The 18585-nt window shown below is 42.7% G+C and overlaps 1 protein-coding gene and 1 long non-coding RNA gene across 5 annotated transcripts; one reads left to right on the top strand and one right to left on the bottom strand.

Annotated features, from left to right (window-relative positions):
- The first annotated feature begins 47 nt into the window (after positions 1-47).
- palm1a (paralemmin 1a) lies at positions 48-17556 on the top strand. Of its 3 annotated transcripts, XM_022209084.2 has the most exons (10): positions 48-188; positions 4019-4064; positions 4916-4996; positions 8302-8429; positions 9150-9213; positions 9415-9502; positions 9809-9883; positions 11939-12070; positions 12607-13194; positions 17349-17556. In XM_022209084.2, exons 1-10 carry the CDS (start codon positions 184-186, stop codon positions 17384-17386), a joined length of 1245 nt encoding a protein of 414 aa, XP_022064776.1. In that variant the 5' UTR covers positions 48-183; the 3' UTR covers positions 17387-17556. The 3 variants fall into 3 exon arrangements, with proteins under 3 accessions (XP_022064776.1, XP_051802714.1, XP_022064777.1); XM_051946754.1 differs by lacking the exon at positions 17349-17556 and having other exon boundaries at positions 12607-15464; XM_022209085.2 differs by lacking the exons at positions 9809-9883; positions 11939-12070.
- On the bottom strand, positions 10656-11664 carry LOC127533559 (uncharacterized). Of its 2 annotated transcripts, none has more exons than XR_007941302.1 (3): positions 11548-11664; positions 11263-11468; positions 10656-10828 (listed from the first exon to the last, which is right to left on the bottom strand). It is a non-coding gene; the product is annotated as an uncharacterized LOC127533559 (long non-coding RNA). The 2 variants fall into 2 exon arrangements; XR_007941301.1 differs by lacking the exon at positions 10656-10828 and adding an exon at positions 10948-11056 and having other exon boundaries at positions 11425-11468; positions 11526-11664.
- Positions 17557-18585: the final 1029 nt, after the last annotated feature.

The raw sequence follows: 18585 nt of genomic DNA, 5'->3' as shown, positions 1-18585 counted from the left end.
TCCTCCTCCTCCTCCTCCTTTTCCTCCCCTCTCCCACCTCTTCCTCCTCCTCCTATTCTTCCTCCGCTCTCCTCCTCTTCCTCATCTCTCTCTCTCCTCCTCCTCCTCCTCCTCAGTGGGCGGGTCTGTTTTCTGTCTGGATGTGGATCAGATGATTGTCTGCTGCGGACTGATCTGCTCGTCATGGAGTGAGTTCACTTTATTTCACTTTATTTCTTCTTCTTCTGCTTCTTTTATTTTATTTTCTTGTTTTTTCTGCGTCTTTTTTAATGTTTATGACGTAAAGTGTGATTGAATGGGTGCGGTGTGTCGTCATTGTGCGGCATCAGAGCGCTGAGTCAGGAGGAGCCGCAACTGCGCAAATCCTCCGCGTGCATCCGCAGACCGGACACCCGGACCGGTACCGGACAGCCGGGCCGTTACCGGACAGCCGGGTCTGGTACCGGGCCGGCAGAGTCACTGCGGCGGACAGAGAAGACTTAAAAAGGGTTAAAGGGGATTCAGCGGCCGCGGAGGGACACACTCTCTGCGCTCTACTTTTCTCAGCGGAGACACACCGCGTCCTGATCAATAAGCTGCATGAGCCTTTCTAATTACTTATCGATCAGGTTTGGGTTTTCTGATCTGTGATCAATCAGCTGCATGTTGTGACCCAGTAACAGAAATAAAATAAAAACTGTTTCACTCAAAGTTTGTGTCAGAATCAGAAACTGTATTAGAACTCTAATTATTTTATTAAAAACATGGAGCGGTGGGCAGCGGCTCTCACTGTGACCTCCAGCTGGAAGATTCTGGTTCTGGGTCTGGTTCTGGTCTTTCTGTGAGAAGTTTCTATGTTTTCTCTGTTGGGTTCTCACCGGGTTCTCCAGCTCCAAAGACCTGCTGAGGTTAACTGGTGGTTCTGAACTGTCTGCAGTGAATGTGAGTGACTGGTTGATGGACTGTTACCTGTCCAGGTGAAGCTCCACAGTCAGTCAGCTGGGACAGACTCCGCCCCCCGACACCCTACAGAGGAGGAACAGGTGTAGAGAAGATGGGTAGATGTGAAAATATTAAAACATTTAATTCTTTGTTAAAACAGCAGAACTCACGTGTTGTTTACATGTTTTCACATGTTGATGCTCATGTGAAGTTCATATGTTGTCTGTATGTCGTTCTGTGTATTTCATGTTTTTTATGAACACGCTCATGAAGATTGATCTGATTTTTGATTCATTTTGTTTGATGCTCATCAAAGAAAATAACATTTCCTCAGGACGCTGAAATCTGCACAGATTTGGATTCAGTGATTGTTGCTGATTATCGTCCTGTTAGTGATCAGACTGATCAGTTAATCACTAATCAATCAGCTCATGTTGAAACAATTTGCTTGAATTAATCAGTTATTCGTTAACAAGATGTTCTATCCAGAAGCTCCTGGAGAAAATGTACCCTGAGCTGTTGCTGTCTGTGGTAAAAGTGCTCTGTTACAAAGTAGAAGTACTTGGGCTGGTAACAGAGTGTTTATACTCTTCAGTACTGATAACTTCCTGTTTACTGTGTAAAATTCTCCTGACGGGAACTGCTTGCTCTCAGATGGATCAATAACTGATCAAAAATTAACGTAATCATCAGAGAGTCAGAGCTGCCGTCTCATCGTCCATCATCCCGTCTGTATGACCCACTGCTCTACCAGCAGGTTCTGGTTCTACTGGTTCCACTGCAGCTGCTGATGTGGGTCAGGTGTGGACAAAATAACAGGAACAGCTGATTGTGCTTCGGAACTGGTTTCTGCTGGGAGTTGTAGTTCTTGTAGTTTTTTTTTTAACCAGCTGTTTCCTGGTTTTGCTGGGACTGTGTGGGTCTAAACTGGTTTCTAGTTGGTCCAGTTCTGGCGGTCAGACCCTGTTTCAGCTGCTGTGCTGGTTGTCGGGTCCAGAAGTTCCCCTCACAGTCTCTGTTGTGGAGTTTGGTTTCCATGGAGACGCTGCTTTGTTCAGGATCTTTGAGTTCAGCTGAGAGACAAAAACTCTCCAAGTCTGCTGAGATCAGCACAGATTCACCGTTTAACTGGTTCAGTGCATCACACAGAGACACGCAACACGTCAACACGTTTAGCATGTAACACTTAGCATGTTCAACAGACAACACATTAAACACAACATGTTTAACACGCAACTTATACAAAATACAACAGGTTTACTTCACAACACACATATTTACTATGTGAACTTGAGCAGCTGCTGTTCTCAATCTGAGACACAGTTCTGATCATGAGTTTGTGGACATACATGTTCTATTTCACTTGTTCTGTTTCGGTAGCGTCTGAGCTTTGGCCTGAACTTTACATCAGTACTGAGGGAACCGTGTGGTTAGGGCTCACCTCAGGTCCAACAGAACCATCATATTTAGTGACCAGCTGTTGGACTCTGATGGTCCATGATGTTCTTCAAAGGTTCTCTGGTTTCAGATCAGGGTTCTGTTCAGTCGGGTTTCATCCATTTGCTCTCCATCACTATGGTGAATTTTAACTGGTCACCAGTAGAACCAGTCACTGTCAGTCTGACTACTGAGCGACTCACTGAGGAGGGTTCTGGACGTTCCATTGTTGCTCTGACTGGGAGTCACTGCTGCTCTGTTCAGAACCCACTGGGGGTTCTGGAGGTGAAGGTTCTGGTACCAAAGCAGATGAAGGCCGACCAGCAACTGAAAACAGAAACAGAAACTAAAACAGCTCAGACTCTGGTATCCTGCAAAGAGACAAGCAGAACCAGCTGATCCAGACAGAACCAGGTGACCCAGACTGGACTGGACTCTGTTAAACAAGAAGGAGCATTGAACTAGCGGCTAGCGGCTAACAGTCACGTGATAATCAGGCTGCAGATCAGCTGCATTTCTGAAATGCTCACAAACAAATATCTCAGAACCAGCAGAGTCCAGAACCAGCAGAGTCCAGAACCAGCAGAGCCCAGAACCAGCAGAGTCCAGGTTCAACAGATTCTGGTCCAGAACTCTCAGAGACAGTGAATGACTCTTGGGTTGACCACAGATGAGGCTGTTTGAAGGAGCCTGTCCAGGTGCATCATGGGAAATGTGTGATGTTTGAGACTCAGGTTCTGGTTCTGATCCGTGTTAATCTGTTCTGATGACATCATTCTTGACTGTGTTGGTTTATAGAACAGAAGTATAATAACAATAAAACTATTCTATCCATCATCTATACACCGCTTTATCCTCAGTAGGGTCATGGGGGCTGCTGGAGCCTATCCCAGCTGACTCGGGTGAAACAATAAAACTACGAAATGTTTATTGTTGTTTAACACAAAAACTAAAATCTGCTAAATGTTTTTCTTCACTGAAAACTACTAATTGTTGACTCAGCAAATGTTTTTATCTGTTTGGAAATGACTGAATAAGATCACTGTCTAAAACCTAAATTAAAAAAAAAACATCTATCTGTCTGTCTGTCTATCTATCTGTCTGTACGCCTGTCTGTATGTCTGTATCTGTCTGTCTGTGTGTGTCTGTCTGTCTGTCTGTCTGCCTGTACTTCTGTCTGTCTGTCTGTCTGTATCTGTCTGTATGTCTGTATCTGTCTGTCTGCCTGTACTTCTGTCTGTCTGTCTGTTTGTATCTGTCTGTATGTCTGTCTGTATGTCTGTATCTGTCTGTCTGTGTGTGTCTGTCTGTCTGTCTGTCTGTCTGTCTGTACTTCTGTCTGTCTGTCTGTATCTGTCTGTCTGTCTGTCTGTCTGTCTGTCTGTCTGTATCTGTCTGTATGTCTGTATCTGTCTGTCTGCCTGTACTTCTGTCTGTCTGTCTGTCTGTCTGTCTGTATCTGTCTGTATGTCTGTATCTGTCTGTCTGCCTGTACTTCTGTCTGTATGTCTGTCTGTATGTCTGTATCTGTGTCTGTCTGTCTGTCTGTCTGCCTGTACTTCTGTCTGTCTGTCTGTCTGTCTGTATCTGTCTGTCTGTCTGTCTGTCTGTCTGTATCTGTCTGTCTGTCTGTCTGTCTGTCTGTCTGTCTGTCTGTCAGGATCAATGAAGTCGTCTGTCAGCAGGATCGGCTGCAGCTCATCGCGGTGAGTCCAGTTTACCTGCAGTCAGTGAAGGCAGCATCACACGTATGTAAATATGTAAATATCCACATGTGATGAATGATGTCATGCATATGAGAGGTGCAGCAGATACCTGAAAACTCCACCTCACTGTAAGAGCTGCTGTGATTGGTCCATGTCATCGTCTCAGTCGTCATCTCAGCTGCATCCACCATCCAGTTATTGGTTCCACCTGGAGGATAAGTTCTGATGTGGTCACCTTAGTGTGGTGGCCTTAAAGGAACAGACTGGAGAGGGAGGCCACCAAGACAAGTATGAGTCCTCCTCCTTCTTCACCAGTCAAAGCTCTATGGAGACAAAGAGAAAGACTCCAATTAAATCTGGACTAGAGTTCACCAGAAGACGTGGAGACTCTGAAGACACCTGGAGGAAGCTTCTTTGGTCTGAGGAGACCAGGATGGAGCTTTATGTCCATCAGACTAGATGATGGTAGCAGCATGATGATGTTCCTGGTAAAGGTAGAGGGTAAATGAAGTCCTGGAGGACAACCTGACGCAGTCTGAAGAGAACTGAGACGGGGAGAAGATCAGTTTTCTATCCCAGATGATCAAATGATTTTCTTTGTTTCTGCTGTGAAAATAATTTTTCTTCTTTATAAATGAAAACTTAAGAAGTTTGAAGTAGTTTTCACGGTTTACAGAAGCTGATTCCAGAAACCTGAGATGATGGAGCTCAGTAAAACAGGAAATGATCAATTAACAGTCAGTTCTTGCTCAATCTTAAAGCTGAATTATGAAATTGGTAGAATGTGAAGTGAAAGTCGTGTCTACTGGTGACAGAATAAATGTCTGACTGCATTTCCCATCATGCCTCAGGAGAGGAGGAAATGGCAGACAGAGGTGGAGAACAAGAAGCGTCAGCTGGAGGACGACCGGAGAGCTCTGCAGCACCTGAAGGTGATCCTCTCAGCTTCTGTCATGTTCATCAGCTGCTTTAAATCCTTCATTACGAATCTCTGGAAAACACACGTTAATCATCTGCATAAAAATGACTTTAAACGCACAGTTTTCTCAGACCTACTAAAATGTGACTCATGGTTCCAGAAAAAACACATTTGAGGTGGAAGGTCTGAGGTTTTAATTAGTTTTGCAAACTTCTTGATAATTTGAAAGCTTCATTGAAGAAGCTGCAGCAGTGAGCAGTCTGAGCGGAATATGTGTTTCTGCAGGTTGTAGCAGAAATAAGGTTCACATGAACACCTTAACATTTTCTGACAGTTTATTGATCAAACAGCTGATGGATTTAATCAGTAAATAACTGATGGTTGAAATACTTGTTAGCTGCAGTAAAACATCTACAACAACGGCATTAATCCTCCTATTGTCTTCATTTACGGGCACCAAAAAAATTGTTTCTTTGTCAGGAAAAAAATTCAAAAGTTCAGCCAAAAAAATTCCTCAAATTTCTGGAAACTTGCAAAACCTTCAGGAAGAAAATTCTATTTGTTCCTTTAAAGTTTCCCTTAAAAGTTATATATATATATTTTAAAAAAAATTAATTTGGCAAGAAATGAGTCAAAATCCTCCAAAAAACTCCTAAAAATATCTAAAGTGATTCTATATATATCAGTAAAACTTCTGATATTTTCTTTAAAAATATTCAGAAAAAAAAATCTACCAAAATCCAGCAAATTTTGGATTTTGGTTGATTTTGTTCCTGAATGTTCTTAAAGAATCCTTTTTTTCCCCTTTCTTTTTCTTTTCACCAAAAAATGTTCAAAAATTTCCCAGAAATGTTGAAAATGTGGACATCAGAAGTTTCACTGTGGAAATGTATTTTTTTCCACATTTTCAAACTTTAAAACGGGTCAGTTTGACCCGCAGGACGACATGAGGGTTAAAACCACCAGACAGACGGTCGCTTGTTGTTTTCACTCATTGTGTCGATCCAGAGGTGAAGCGAGTCGCAGCTTCATGAGGCTGAACAGCTGCAGAGTAAAAATATCTGCAGCAGCTCTGAGATCAGCTGTTTCAGTCTCTCTGCTTTAAATAACCCTCAGCTGCTGGTTTAAAGCTGCTCTGATAGGACAACATCTCTGAAAATGCCCACCTGAAAGAGACTCACACAGCTTCTTTATTTTTTGGCCTTTATTACAGAGGACAGAGACAGGAATTGTGGGTAGAAGAGTGGAGGTAAGACCTGAAGTAAATGGCCTAGGTCAGACTGGAGCCCATGACTGCTGCGTTGGGGACTGTAGCCCTCGTTTACGAGTCATTGTCTCAACCTTTTGAGCTAACGTTGAGCCCAGGCACCATCAACCACTTCTTTATGCAACAGAGAACAGATTTTATTAAACTGTTGATTGTCTTGTCCGTCCCCTGAACCACCTGATGTGGAAAGTCCCAAATCATGGGCCAGAGTCTAAGACTTGTCCGTGTTCAAATGTTTAAGATCTTCAAAAAATTAAACAGGAGAAGTCAGCATTCGAGGGCAGCAGGATTTATTGTCGACAGGAAGTCCTCAGGCAGTTCTTAGTGATATCACAATTTTAAAAAAAAACAGAGATACTGAGCTGTGCATTGTCCTTTATGCTGTGAGAGTTGGTCATTTTTTCATGCCTAGAGGGCATATTATTGGAGACAGTTTTGACACCATCATGCTTATCTAAATCTATTGGTCGGATCATGACGTCAGGTTATCATATTTCACCTCTAGGTCACACTCTACAGACTCTACATTAGGTCATGTTTTACAGAGAACATGCCCAGACATGTTCAGACTTCCTCCAGGATTTCGTGGGCTTTTTTCCAGATAGTTGTAGCCTAAAATGTCTGAATTTGTGGCAACTTTTCAAAAAATTGCAATGTCTTATGCGTATTTGTTGCAATGAAATTGACAGTGACATTTGCTAAAAAGTTGCATTTTTTCAGCCTTTAGAACATGTTTCAACATTTTAATTGACAATATTTATTCCTAAACTAATTCTTTAACGCTCCCACCCATTTACACAAGCTGGCACACCATGGTGGGACATTAGCAGTAACCAGATACTGGTTTAACATGAAGTGGTTGGTAGATTTAAGGCACAAAATGATCATTTACTATTGAATGACACATATTCAATCACACACGCTCACATCAATTAATAAATCTAACTTCCCTTCATTCATTCAGAGCTCCAACAGATCTGGATCAACAGTTTCCATCACGGTGATTTGTCTGGTCCGTGGTCCGCTCCTTTCAGGTGTTCTCCTGATATACGATAGCGTTGCTTATTTAAACCGACAATTTAGTAAACAAAAGTTGTATCACCTTTGCTGACATGTTTGGACAGCTTCTGCTGTCTTCCTCAGAGCGTCATCTGACGTTTGGTGACGTGTCCTTTTTACCATGTGGCCGGTTTGACAGATCTGTCTGAATTGTTGCTCTAAATAAGCAACGCTATCGTACAGTAATGAACGACAAAATGAACCTAATCCAACTATGTTCTCCTGATATGTTTGGCGATAGAAAAGTGTTTGTCAGTCGATGATTTCCGTTTGTATTCCTCCACAATATTGCACGGGTGTAAAACAGTTTAGCTCCGCTTTGGTGAAGAACATCAGGGAATTCTTTTTCATGTTCTTTAGCAGTGATTTTTGTTGGTAAATGAGAGACATTAGAATGGGACATGTCTGCATCTTCAGACCAGAAACAAGGAAGTCAATTAGGTGACGTACGTGCATTAGGTTTGCGCTGGGGACTGCGATGATTGGTGGATCTCACAGGAGGCAGGACAAAATTTCAGAAGAGTTGCGGTGATTGGACAAAATTGCAAGGTCGGCCAGAATTCACGGAGATTGGTTGAATTTGCATTGTTGCATTGTTGCGATTGCGACATCGCAAATTCCTGGAGGGACTGTGTTATATTTCTAATATACTTTAAAAACTATAAACCTTTTAGTATACACCATTATGTTTGAGCACTCCACATTTCATCTCCTAAAAAACATCTGCACGCAACAAAACTATGGAGGACCAACACCAGAACCCTGAGGAATCCCACAAGTAATTAATGTCAGTGAGAGGATGGTGTAGTGGCTGGATGTGGAAGTCTATGCAGAATATGAAATGAAATTTCCTCCATTGACCAACATGTGATGATAATTTAGTGTTTACAGTTTGTTCTGCTGCCCCCTTGTGGTCAGACAACTCTCTGAAACAGTTGGTTCTTATGTCTTCGCATTAATTATTTATTTATTCAATGAACGGCTGTGTTTAGTCGAAGGCTCTGAGGGAGCGCTGGCTGCTGGATGGAGCGCCTCCTGCTGGACCAGAACATGAAGAAGTCAAGAGACAACTGGAGCATGACGAGGCCAAGACCAGGAGCCTGGAGGAGACCATTAACAGGTCTGACGGAATCTGGTTTGATCTGGTTTAGCAGATTTAGTCAGATTTATTCTGAATTAATCTGGTTATATCTAATTTAATGTTAATGAATCTGAAATGAAGTGTTTTATGTAATTTAATCTGGTTTATTTTAAAGTAAGCTGAATAGAGTTGCCCCCTGCTGGTTGTCTCAGAGAATGCAGCTTTAAGGAAACTTTAGGACAGCACTCGTCAACCAGCGGGCCTCACAGAAAGAATAAAAAAAAAAGTTTGATTTCATTTCTGGCGGAGTCTGCAGGGTGTTTTATTTTGAAAAATGACTAGCTCATCTTTTGTCACTTCCGTCTGTACTTGTTTCCTGCACTCATCAACCTAACATCTGCCAGAATGAATAAAAACCAACGTCTCTGGAGAGATTCTTTGAATAGAGGGAGCGGCTGAGACAGAAGACAAAATAAACACATTTGGCAATTTAAAAGTAACTTTATTTGCTTAGGACACTTTTTAAAGTAAAAAATAATAGTTATTATTTGTTATGTACACGATGAACAGTCCGTAGAAAATGGTCTTTCTTGAAACCAGGTTGTAGACGGCAGCTTTAGAGGACGGATTCTCTGAGTGGACCAGAACCTGCAGACCAACGGGACCAAATGGCTGATTTAATGCTTAAAACACTGGTTCTGATTTGTGTGTAACAAATAAATATTTTACTGTATGTCTTTGTTTGTGTTTGTTTTTGAGGTTGGAGCAGGAACTGGTCAGTTTGGAGACTGGAGTTGTGTGTGAGACCGTAACACACACTAGTGTGAGTACACACACACACACACACACACACACACACACACACACACACACACACACACACACACACACACACACACAGTAATCGGATTACATTAATCTGATTTTGCAGCTGTTTTATTTTGGAGGTAGTTTCAGATTTCTGTTTGCTGTTTATCAACAGAAACCTTTATTGTAGAGATAAACTTCCTGTTTGTGCCTGTAGGTGAGTTCAGGTAAACCAGCTGTGGAGGTCAAAGGTCACAGCATCCATCAGCAGGACCGAGCAGCACCACCTGTTCAGGTGACTCAAGGTGAGACTCCCCTCTGCTGTTCTAAATGTTACCAGATTACAAGAACTGGGTTATATTAGTGACACACCGGTGAGATCACTGTAATCAAATGACAGTATTTCTCATTAGATTACACTAGTCAGACTGTAGTAATCAGATTACTCAGTTTAGATAACTCTACCCAACACTGTACTGTAATATACTTTAGTATTCTTTACACTATTGCAGTCTGGTTAGAGTAATCTGATTATTGTAATCAGGATACAGTAGTCAGATTACATGTCTTAGATGCCTTTACTCTGTCTCCGCCTCCTTTTTTCCCATGAGACCTTGCAGAGGTCAAAGTTCACAAAAGTCCTCGAATGAACAAAGCGAGAAACTCGACGGAGGAGATGAAGAGAGGTGAGTGTCAACAGACCAATCAGACGTGACGGAGAAAACAAACGCACCTGAGTCCATACAGTCGGTTTACTACACGTTTGCAACATGTGTACAACATGTGAACTCCATGTTTGGTAAAGACAGGTTTTAGGGACCATCAGCACCGATCAAATCACAGGAAGTTGTCAGATGGCAGGTGGAGGTAGTTGGAGGTAGGTGAAGGTGGATGAAGGTTTGTTTGGTTGGTGGTTGTCTGGTTGTAGAACCACTGTTACATCACCAACATCTGGATCATCAAACAGCTGCTAACTGCTCTGTGTTTTGTTCCTCAGTAGTTCTGGTTCTGGATCACCAGCTGAAATATTTTCCTAAATCCTTGAGTAGAAACTGACCAGGTTCCAGTGGTTTGATATGCTGCTGATACCAGCTGGTTCTGATGCTTTGGGTTCATTTAGAAGAACATCTAGAACATCTACTGATGTTTACTGGTTGAAGAGCAGCAGTGATGTGTTCAGGGACAGTTAATGTTCAGCTCCAGGTAGCATTTCAGTCCATCAAATGTGGGGGTGTTCACAGGTAGTCTGTTCCTAACAATGGATTAATCATGGAGGCTGCTGATGGAGAACTTTATTCCAGAACCTGATGGGAGTAGAACCACTGACCCACCAGAACATTCAGAGCGACAACTAAAGAGTCAAACTCATGATTTTAACTCGGAAACCCGTTAATGCTGTCAGAGTTCAGCACCTATTGAGCAGGTAGAACATTAATTATACCGCCTGTCTGTCTCTAACACCTGTCTGTCTGTGTCTGTCTGTCTGTCTGTCTGTATCTGTCTGTCTGTCTGAGAGTCTTTCAGCTTCACTTCTTTTATTTTTTATGTTTCTTGTTGCCTCCATCCTCAGTTTAAGGCTCAGCAGTTTCTATGTCTGTTGCGTTGACCTGTTATGTGTCTGTTGCGTTGACCTGTTATGTGTCTGTTATGTGTCTGTTGCGTGTCTGTTGTGTTGACCTGTTACGTGTCTGTTGCGTGTCTGTTGCGTTGACCTGTTATGTGTCTGTTGAGTCTGTTACGCTGATCTGTTGCGTCTCTGTTGTGTGTCTGTTGCGTTGACCTGTTGTGTGTCTGTTGCGTTGACCTGTTGCGTGTCTGATGTGTCTGTTGCGTGTCTGTTGCGTTGACCTGTTATGTGTCTGTTGCATGTCTGATGTGTGTCTGTTGCGTGTCTGTTGCGTTGACCTGTTGTGTCTGTTGCGTTGACCTGTTATGTGTCCGTTGTGTCTGTTACGCTGATCTGTTGTGTGTCTGTTGCGTGTCTGTTATGTGTCTGTTGCGTTGACCTGTTACGTGTCTGTTGCGTGTCTGTTGCGTTGACCTGTTATGTGTCTGTTGCATTGACCTGTTATGTGTCTGTTGCGTGTCTGTTGTGTTGACCTGTTACGTGTCTGTTGCGTGTCTGTTGCGTTGACCTGTTATGTGTCTGTTGAGTCTGTTACGCTGATCTGTTGCGTCTCTGTTGTGTGTCTGTTGCGTTGACCTGTTGTGTGTCTGTTGCGTTGACCTGTTGCGTGTCTGATGTGTCTGTTGCGTGTCTGTTGCGTTGACCTGTTATGTGTCTGTTGCATGTCTGATGTGTGTCTGTTGCGTGTCTGTTGCGTTGACCTGTTGTGTCTGTTGCGTTGACCTGTTATGTGTCCGTTGTGTCTGTTACGCTGATCTGTTGTGTGTCTGTTGCGTGTCTGTTATGTGTCTGTTGCGTTGACCTGTTACGTGTCTGTTGCGTGTCTGTTGCGTTGACCTGTTATGTGTCTGTTGCATTGACCTGTTATGTGTCTGTTGTGCGTCTGTTGCGTTGACCTGTTGCGTGTCTGATGTGTGTCTGTTGCGTGTCTGTTGCGTTGACCTGTTGTGTCTGTTACACTGATCTGTTGTGTGTCTGTTGCGCGTCTGATGTGTGTCTGTTGCATTGACCTGTTATGTGTCTGTTGCGTGTCTGATGTGTGTCTGTTGTGTTGACCTGTTATGTGTGTGTTGCGTGTCTGTTGCATGTCCGTTGACCCGTGTTCTTCTAACAGCCATGTACTCACTGGAGATCACGGTGGAACGCGACAAGCTAACGGGGGAAACGAGGGTTCTGTCCAGTCAGACTCGACTTCCCATCGATTTGTCTCTTCAGGGCGTCAAAGTTTACGAAGACGAGCAGAAAGGTGACAACAACCAAAACCAGCCACTGGTTCATGTGGAGCCCCGAGGTTCTATTCAGGTTCTCTGTTAGTTCTGCATGTTCTCAGCAGCAGGAGCCACAGAACTCCTGTTTGGTTGATTTTACTGTTTACACTGAAGAAGATCTCACCACTGATCCACAACGTAAAGATCCTCATTTCTTCGATAGAACTTTTCTGACCAGTTTCAGATCCAGTTTATTTCCAGCCAGTTTAACGCAGGGGTTTTTTTGTTTTTGGTGTGGAACCTGAACTAAGATAACTTTGACGCCTCTGATTTAATGGATCTCAATCATCCTTTTTAGATTTCTGAGATTCAAAGCGACACAAAGGACCATAAAGTCTGAATGTTGCTGCAGATGTAAACTCATTTATTAAATGTTGAAATAGTCACAGTGATGTACAGGTGTACTCAGGATGCTGTGACATCACTCAGTGTGGCCTGTTTCTATTGGTCCTTCAGCTTGAGCTCAGTCATGTGACCGGATCTGATCGTGTTCCTGCCTTTTTCTGTCTGTCAGTGGTCCACGAGATGAATGGCGAAGACGTCCACCTGCTCAGCTCCTCAGAGGTTGAAGAGCTCATCCACAAAGCTGACGAGGCGTCCATGATGTCACCGACTGTCACCACGGCAACCTCCCTGCCAACAGCTGAGGTCCAGCAGCAGCCGAGCCCCGAACTGCAACCGCTGTCACAACCTCGTGTAACGGCCGAGATCACCGGGCTGGAGGCCAAACCGGGAGGCGAGCCGAGCGTGGCCGAGGCCAGCGCCGAGAACCCGGTAACCATGGTGTTCATGGGCTACCAGAGCGTGGAGGACGAGGACGAGACCAAGAAGGTTCTGGGGCTCCAGGGAACCGTTAAGGCGGAGCTGGTGCTCATTGACGACGCCAACGGCAAGACGTCACCGGGACGGGAGGAAGAAGAGGCGGGCGTGACTCCTCCTATCGCCCAAACTCCTCCCACTACCAAAGCTCCGCCCACCACCAAAGCCCCTCCCGCTGCTCCGCCCACCTCTCTTAAACCTCCGGAGGCGACAGCGAGCAACGGGGAGACGGCGGCGGAGACGGGGGGAGGAGCAGCGGCCGTGAAGAAGGAGAAGCAGCCGTGTAAGTGCTGCAGCATCATGTGACCTGACAGCGGCGCCGCTAGCTAAGCTAACACAGTAACAATAAACTCCAGGACTAAACCCCGCCCACCCCACCTCTAACCACATGACATCACTTCCTGTCTCCTCATGCTCATCAGTTTTATAAAACTTTTACTTTTTCTATTTTCTTGAAGTCCGTTTACTTTTTTACTCCTCCTGTTTCCAGCTGCGCGACTCAACAACATTACCATCAATATTAGCTTTAGCATCAGCATTTACATTAGCACTAGCATTAGCATCAGTATTAGCATTAGCATCAGTATTAGCATCAGCTCTGCGGTCGTGACGCTGTAACCTCTCTGTCTGTCTTTGTTTCTCAGTTGTATTTATTTGTTCGTCTTCTGCTGCCGTTTCTGTCGCAGGTCTTTCTGCCAGTTTGGTTTTTATAAAACAGAAAATAAAGTGACCTTCCAGACGGGTTGACTCAGTGCTCAGCGTGAGAAAACGATGTGTTTGAACCTTCATCCCATCATCACCGCAGCTTCACAGGTTTCATCCAAAATCATTTTCACTCCATCTGAACCGTCGGGACGTAAACATCACTGAGACGACTGACAGGAGAACGTATTCAGTCCGATCAGCTGTCCAGGTGTTTACAGCTGCACCAGAGGTTCTGGTTCTTGTTCTGGAAGACGCTGCAGTGACGTATGACCACCGTTACTACAGACGTCTTTCCACTGCAGGAAACTGTTCGGTTGTCTTTTTTTGTACGTTCTCCATCTGCTGGTGATCAGGTTCTTCTTTAGAGCTGACCGGCATAACGTGACCGGGTCAGAACCAGAAGAAGCTGAGTTCTCTGTAAAGAAATTGTTGGTCTGAAATGGTTAGACGGTTCTTCACCTACTTCATGTGGTTCTTTAAAGGTTCTTTTTGTTTATTGAAGTTCTTTGGTTCTAACAGATAACAACATGAAATCAGATTATTATATTCTGGATGAATCACTTTCTCGATAAAACATCAGAAATGTGTATCACAGTTTCACAAATCACAGACTGACATCTTAGAACACGTTATTCTGTCTGACAAAGAACCCAAAAAATGTAAAATTTGTTCTAAGAGAAGGCAAATGTTTAAATTTGACTATTCGTCTTAAAAATTACTTCAACAATGCTCATGTTCTGTTATCACAGTAGAACCAGGTCTGGAAAATGGTTTCTTAAGGAACCCATTTTTGCTGAAGTTTTTCAGGGATGATGTCAAAGATCTTTAAAGAACAGTTTGAAGACGTTCTTGCTAAAACATTCTTTGTGGAACTAGAAATAATCCTTATTTAGCACCACTTTATCTCCTCAAAAAGGTTCTGTAGGAAGGTTTTCACGAGGTCAGAATAAAGGTTCCCATCGCCCTAGAAGTTCCTGCAGTGAAGAACCTGAATGGTACCATCATCATCATCATCATCGTCATCATCATCTTCATCCTCTTCATCGTCTTCATCCTCTTCATCCTCTTCATCATCTTCATCCTCTTCATCCTCTTCATCGTCTTCATCATCTTCATCCTCTTCATCGTCTTCAACATCATCATCGTCATCATCCTCTTCATCGTCTTCATCCTCTTCATCGTCTTCATCATCTTCATCCTCTTCCCTCCATCAGCTGCTTCCAGTTCTGATAACAAAAAGGCTCCAACTTCAGAACCTGGAACAGAAGATTTGTAAAAACGTGTTGGCATCAGAAACTTTATTTGAATTTGTAATTTATTTATTTGAACTTTTTTAGAAATATGCCCCAAAAAAGTCAGACTTTCTAATCTCATCGTTTTGACGTTCATTTTTTACATTTTACCTGAATTATTTTTTTTAAACCTGATGCAACTTTTTAAATCATGTGACCTTTTTCCCAAAGTTTTCTTTTGCTGACACAATTGAGCATCGATATGTGGAATAAGTACCTCATGAAACGTTAGTCAAAGCATTTATGAAGAGTGTCTTACTGAGGATGGACCTGCAGTCAGATAGCGGGTCTCAGATGTAGAAGGAACATGTTCTCGTCCACATCGGAGCTCATGTTTGCTCCGTTAAAGCAGAGTTTCTGCTCCTCCAGATGGTTTGCTGTGTTTCTGCTGATGAGAAGAATTCAAACGAGTTCTGAATTGGTAACGAATCCTCACATCGATTACTAACCCTGAAGTAAACTAACCTTTATAAAAGTCTGTAAATGCCGACAGCAGGAAGTTTAACAAAGTGTGAACAGAATTATGAGTAAATAAAAATCAGTGAATCCAAATGAAGCAGTGTCTGATTGGACGTTTGTTCGCTGTGAAGACGACACTTTTAGCCAAAAATCATTTTGTATGAAACAAAACGCAAACGCATCACACAGAGTCCTCAGAGCAGCTCAGACTGTTAATAATGCGACATGTCCGCCCTCAAATGGACAAACCGACACAAATAAAAACAAGAAAAGCACAGAGAGCGCAGAACTCCTCCAAGGCTACTCAGTCCTGGTTTTCATTCTGATGGATAAGTCCTCAGTAGTGTTCACTTGTTGTCATGATTACAGTGACGCTATGCCGTTATCTGGCAATGATACAGAAATGTTTGACAAATCTCCAAATTTGTCCAAAATTATTGGAAGTTTGCCCAAAAAATCCTCTTTGCTGTTCTCAATCTGTCCAGAAGGAGTTAAACATCTAGGACGGCTTAGAAGGGTTCCAAAAATGACTAAAACAATAAAAAAAAAAACGTCCAGAATGACTCAAATTGTCATGTTCTTTAAATGTGAACATGTGCAAAATGGCTAGAAATTACTCAGTTCAGTCCAGAACGTGCTCAAAAAATCCTCCTGAACTGTTCAAAATCTATCCAAAATGAGTTAATGGTCTACGATAGCTGAGAAGGGTTAAAAAATGACTAAAAAGTGTCCAAAATGACTTTAAAATGTCTTCAAACGATTAAAATTTTCTTGAAAAAGTAAGAAATAAAAAATGTACCCTCTAATGTACTGTTAGAAAGTAAATGTAGTATTAGGGGGTAGGATGTACTGAGGCTCCAACAGGTGTCTGAAACCTGCGTTCTCTCCATGATGTCAGTAAATGTAGATCAGCTGCAGTTCCTGGTTGTTCCACCAGGTGGAGCCCCTTCCTGTTTAATCCTGTACAGACCAGAGGAGGCGTCACTCAGACTACAGTTCATGTTAAAGCAGAGAGCATTGTGGGATCTCAGAGTTCCTGAATCTCAGTAACTGAAGGAACACAACTAATGAACTCAGTTTGTGTTACGAGTTCATCAGCTTCACAAAAAGAAAAGAAATACACAAAGTGACAAAAACGGAACAGAAATCGACAAAAACGGGACAGAAAATGAAAAAAGCAAGACACAAAATGACAGAAACAAGACACACAACGACAAGAATGATACACAAAATGACAGAAATGAAACACAAAATGGCAAAAACAAGACAAAAAATTAAAAGAAGAAAAAACGACGAGACACTAAACGACAAAAACTAGACAAAAAATGAAAAAACAAGGCACAAAACAACAAAAACAAACACTAAACGACAACAAAAAGACTCCAAACAACAAAATCTAGTTCCAAAATAACAAAACAAGACAAAAAATGACAAAAACGAGACAGAAAATGACAAAAATATCACCAACAGGTTATGCTAACATGTTGTGGGACACGTTCCATCTCTAGTAAACTATTATTTAAAATACGTTGAATAAAAATGTTCTCACAATTACAAGAGACATCAATGAAGAAAATAAAACCAAATGAAAGAGATATAAATTAGATTTGAACTGTTTTATTAGAATAGAATATTCTTCATTGCCATTACACAACACAATGTATAACAAGATTAGAGATCCAGTTTGGTCATCAGGGGGTGGGACAAGAGAAAAACGACACTATAGGGGAACTCAAGACTTATTTGGTATTTTCAATATTTTCAAACAATCTTTTCTTTAAGTTTTTTTTTTTTTCAGATTTAGTCCCAGACAAGAACATTTAAACAACCACTGCATGTTTCAGTGTTTTCTACGAGGATTATTGGATGTAAAATGTCCTCCAGGTCGGGGCTGAGCAGCTGCAGTAACCCAGAACATGAAGGCTGCAGGTAGAACGTCCAGAGAACGTCCAGTAGAGCTCATCCTGTCTTCTGCTCTCAGGGCGGCCATGTTGTTCAGAGACCTGGCTTCAGCTGTAAACTGCTTCATGTCCGCCGTCGCCATGGTGACCACGCAACCAAGATGGCCGACGGCAGCAGCCACACTGACGGAAACACAGACGTGAAGAAAACTGAGCCTTCATCATCATCATCATACAGCTGTCCAGTTTGTTCTCTAATAAAACATAACCGACTTGAGAAAACTCAAAGACTTGACTCGTCTTTTTAACCTCAGACCTCGAGTCGCCGCTAAAACCTGCTCACACGTTCTGAGATGTTTCCTCATTTACCAGAATCTGGGTTTGTTCTGGACCAGTGGGAATCAGCTCCACACATTCTTCAGGAAAACTGTTTGATGATGTTGACAACAAAAGCAAGACGTAAAATGACAAAAAACAGCAACAAAAAAAGACTCAAAACAACAGAAAACAACAAAAAACACAACACAAAGCAACAAAAACAACAAAAAACGACATAAAACAAAAACGAGACATATAATGACAAAAAACAACAGAAAGCAACAAAAACGAGACACAAAATGACAAAAACAAGAGAGAAAACGACAAAAAGGAGACTCACAATGACAACAACTAGACAAAAACGACAAAAATAAAACAAAAAATGACAAAAATGAGCAGTTCTGAAGGACTGAAGCAGCTTCAACATGTTCTGGACATTGTTCTGGATGATATCCAGGCGTGTTCTAATACTTTATCGGCCAGCGGCGCCCCCTGCTGGTCTGAAGCCCTCAGTGAGTTTCCATGGAAACGTCCTGAACGCTAAGATCTGAGGATCGTCATCAAACAAGAACACAGGTTCTTCTGAGCTGAGTTAAAGTGTCCCCCAGCAGAAACATCCATCAGCCACTAACCTCCCCTCTGAGCAGTTATGGGATGTCCTCCAGCTTTCTCCAGTTGTCACGGCAACTTGCTGACAGTATGGTGCCGCCCCCTGCAGGAGGCTGAAGGAGCTGCTTCAGTCAGATTCTAATGAATCTGTTGGTGTCACAGTTTTTATTGGAGTTTAATCAACCAATCAGAGTAAACACACACCAGTCTGTCTGTCTGTCTGTCTGTCTGTCTGTCTGTCTGTCTGTCTGTCTGTCTGTGTCTGTCCTGTGTTAATTCACCAGCTGAAGTTTATATTTAAATCTGCATCTGTATTTACTTCTGCTGCTGTGAGCTGAGTGTGTGTGCGTGTGTGTGTGTGCGTGCGTGTGTGTGCGTGTGTGTGTGTTG

This window comes from Acanthochromis polyacanthus, chromosome 4 (assembly GCF_021347895.1).
Source record: "Acanthochromis polyacanthus isolate Apoly-LR-REF ecotype Palm Island chromosome 4, KAUST_Apoly_ChrSc, whole genome shotgun sequence".
NCBI lineage: Eukaryota > Metazoa > Chordata > Actinopteri > Pomacentridae > Acanthochromis > Acanthochromis polyacanthus.
This window is presented reverse-complemented; position numbering and strand designations above follow the sequence as displayed.

What these genes read in the sequence shown, in the direction of transcription:
- palm1a (XM_022209084.2), top strand. An exon ending in CTGGAGGAGACCATTAACAG is followed by an intron (nt 8,430 to 9,149) that starts GTCTGACGGAAT and finishes TTTGTTTTTGAG; the next exon opens with GTTGGAGCAGGAACTGGTCA. An exon ending in ACCTGTTCAGGTGACTCAAG is followed by an intron (nt 9,503 to 9,808) that starts GTGAGACTCCCC and finishes TTTTCCCATGAG; the next exon opens with ACCTTGCAGAGGTCAAAGTT.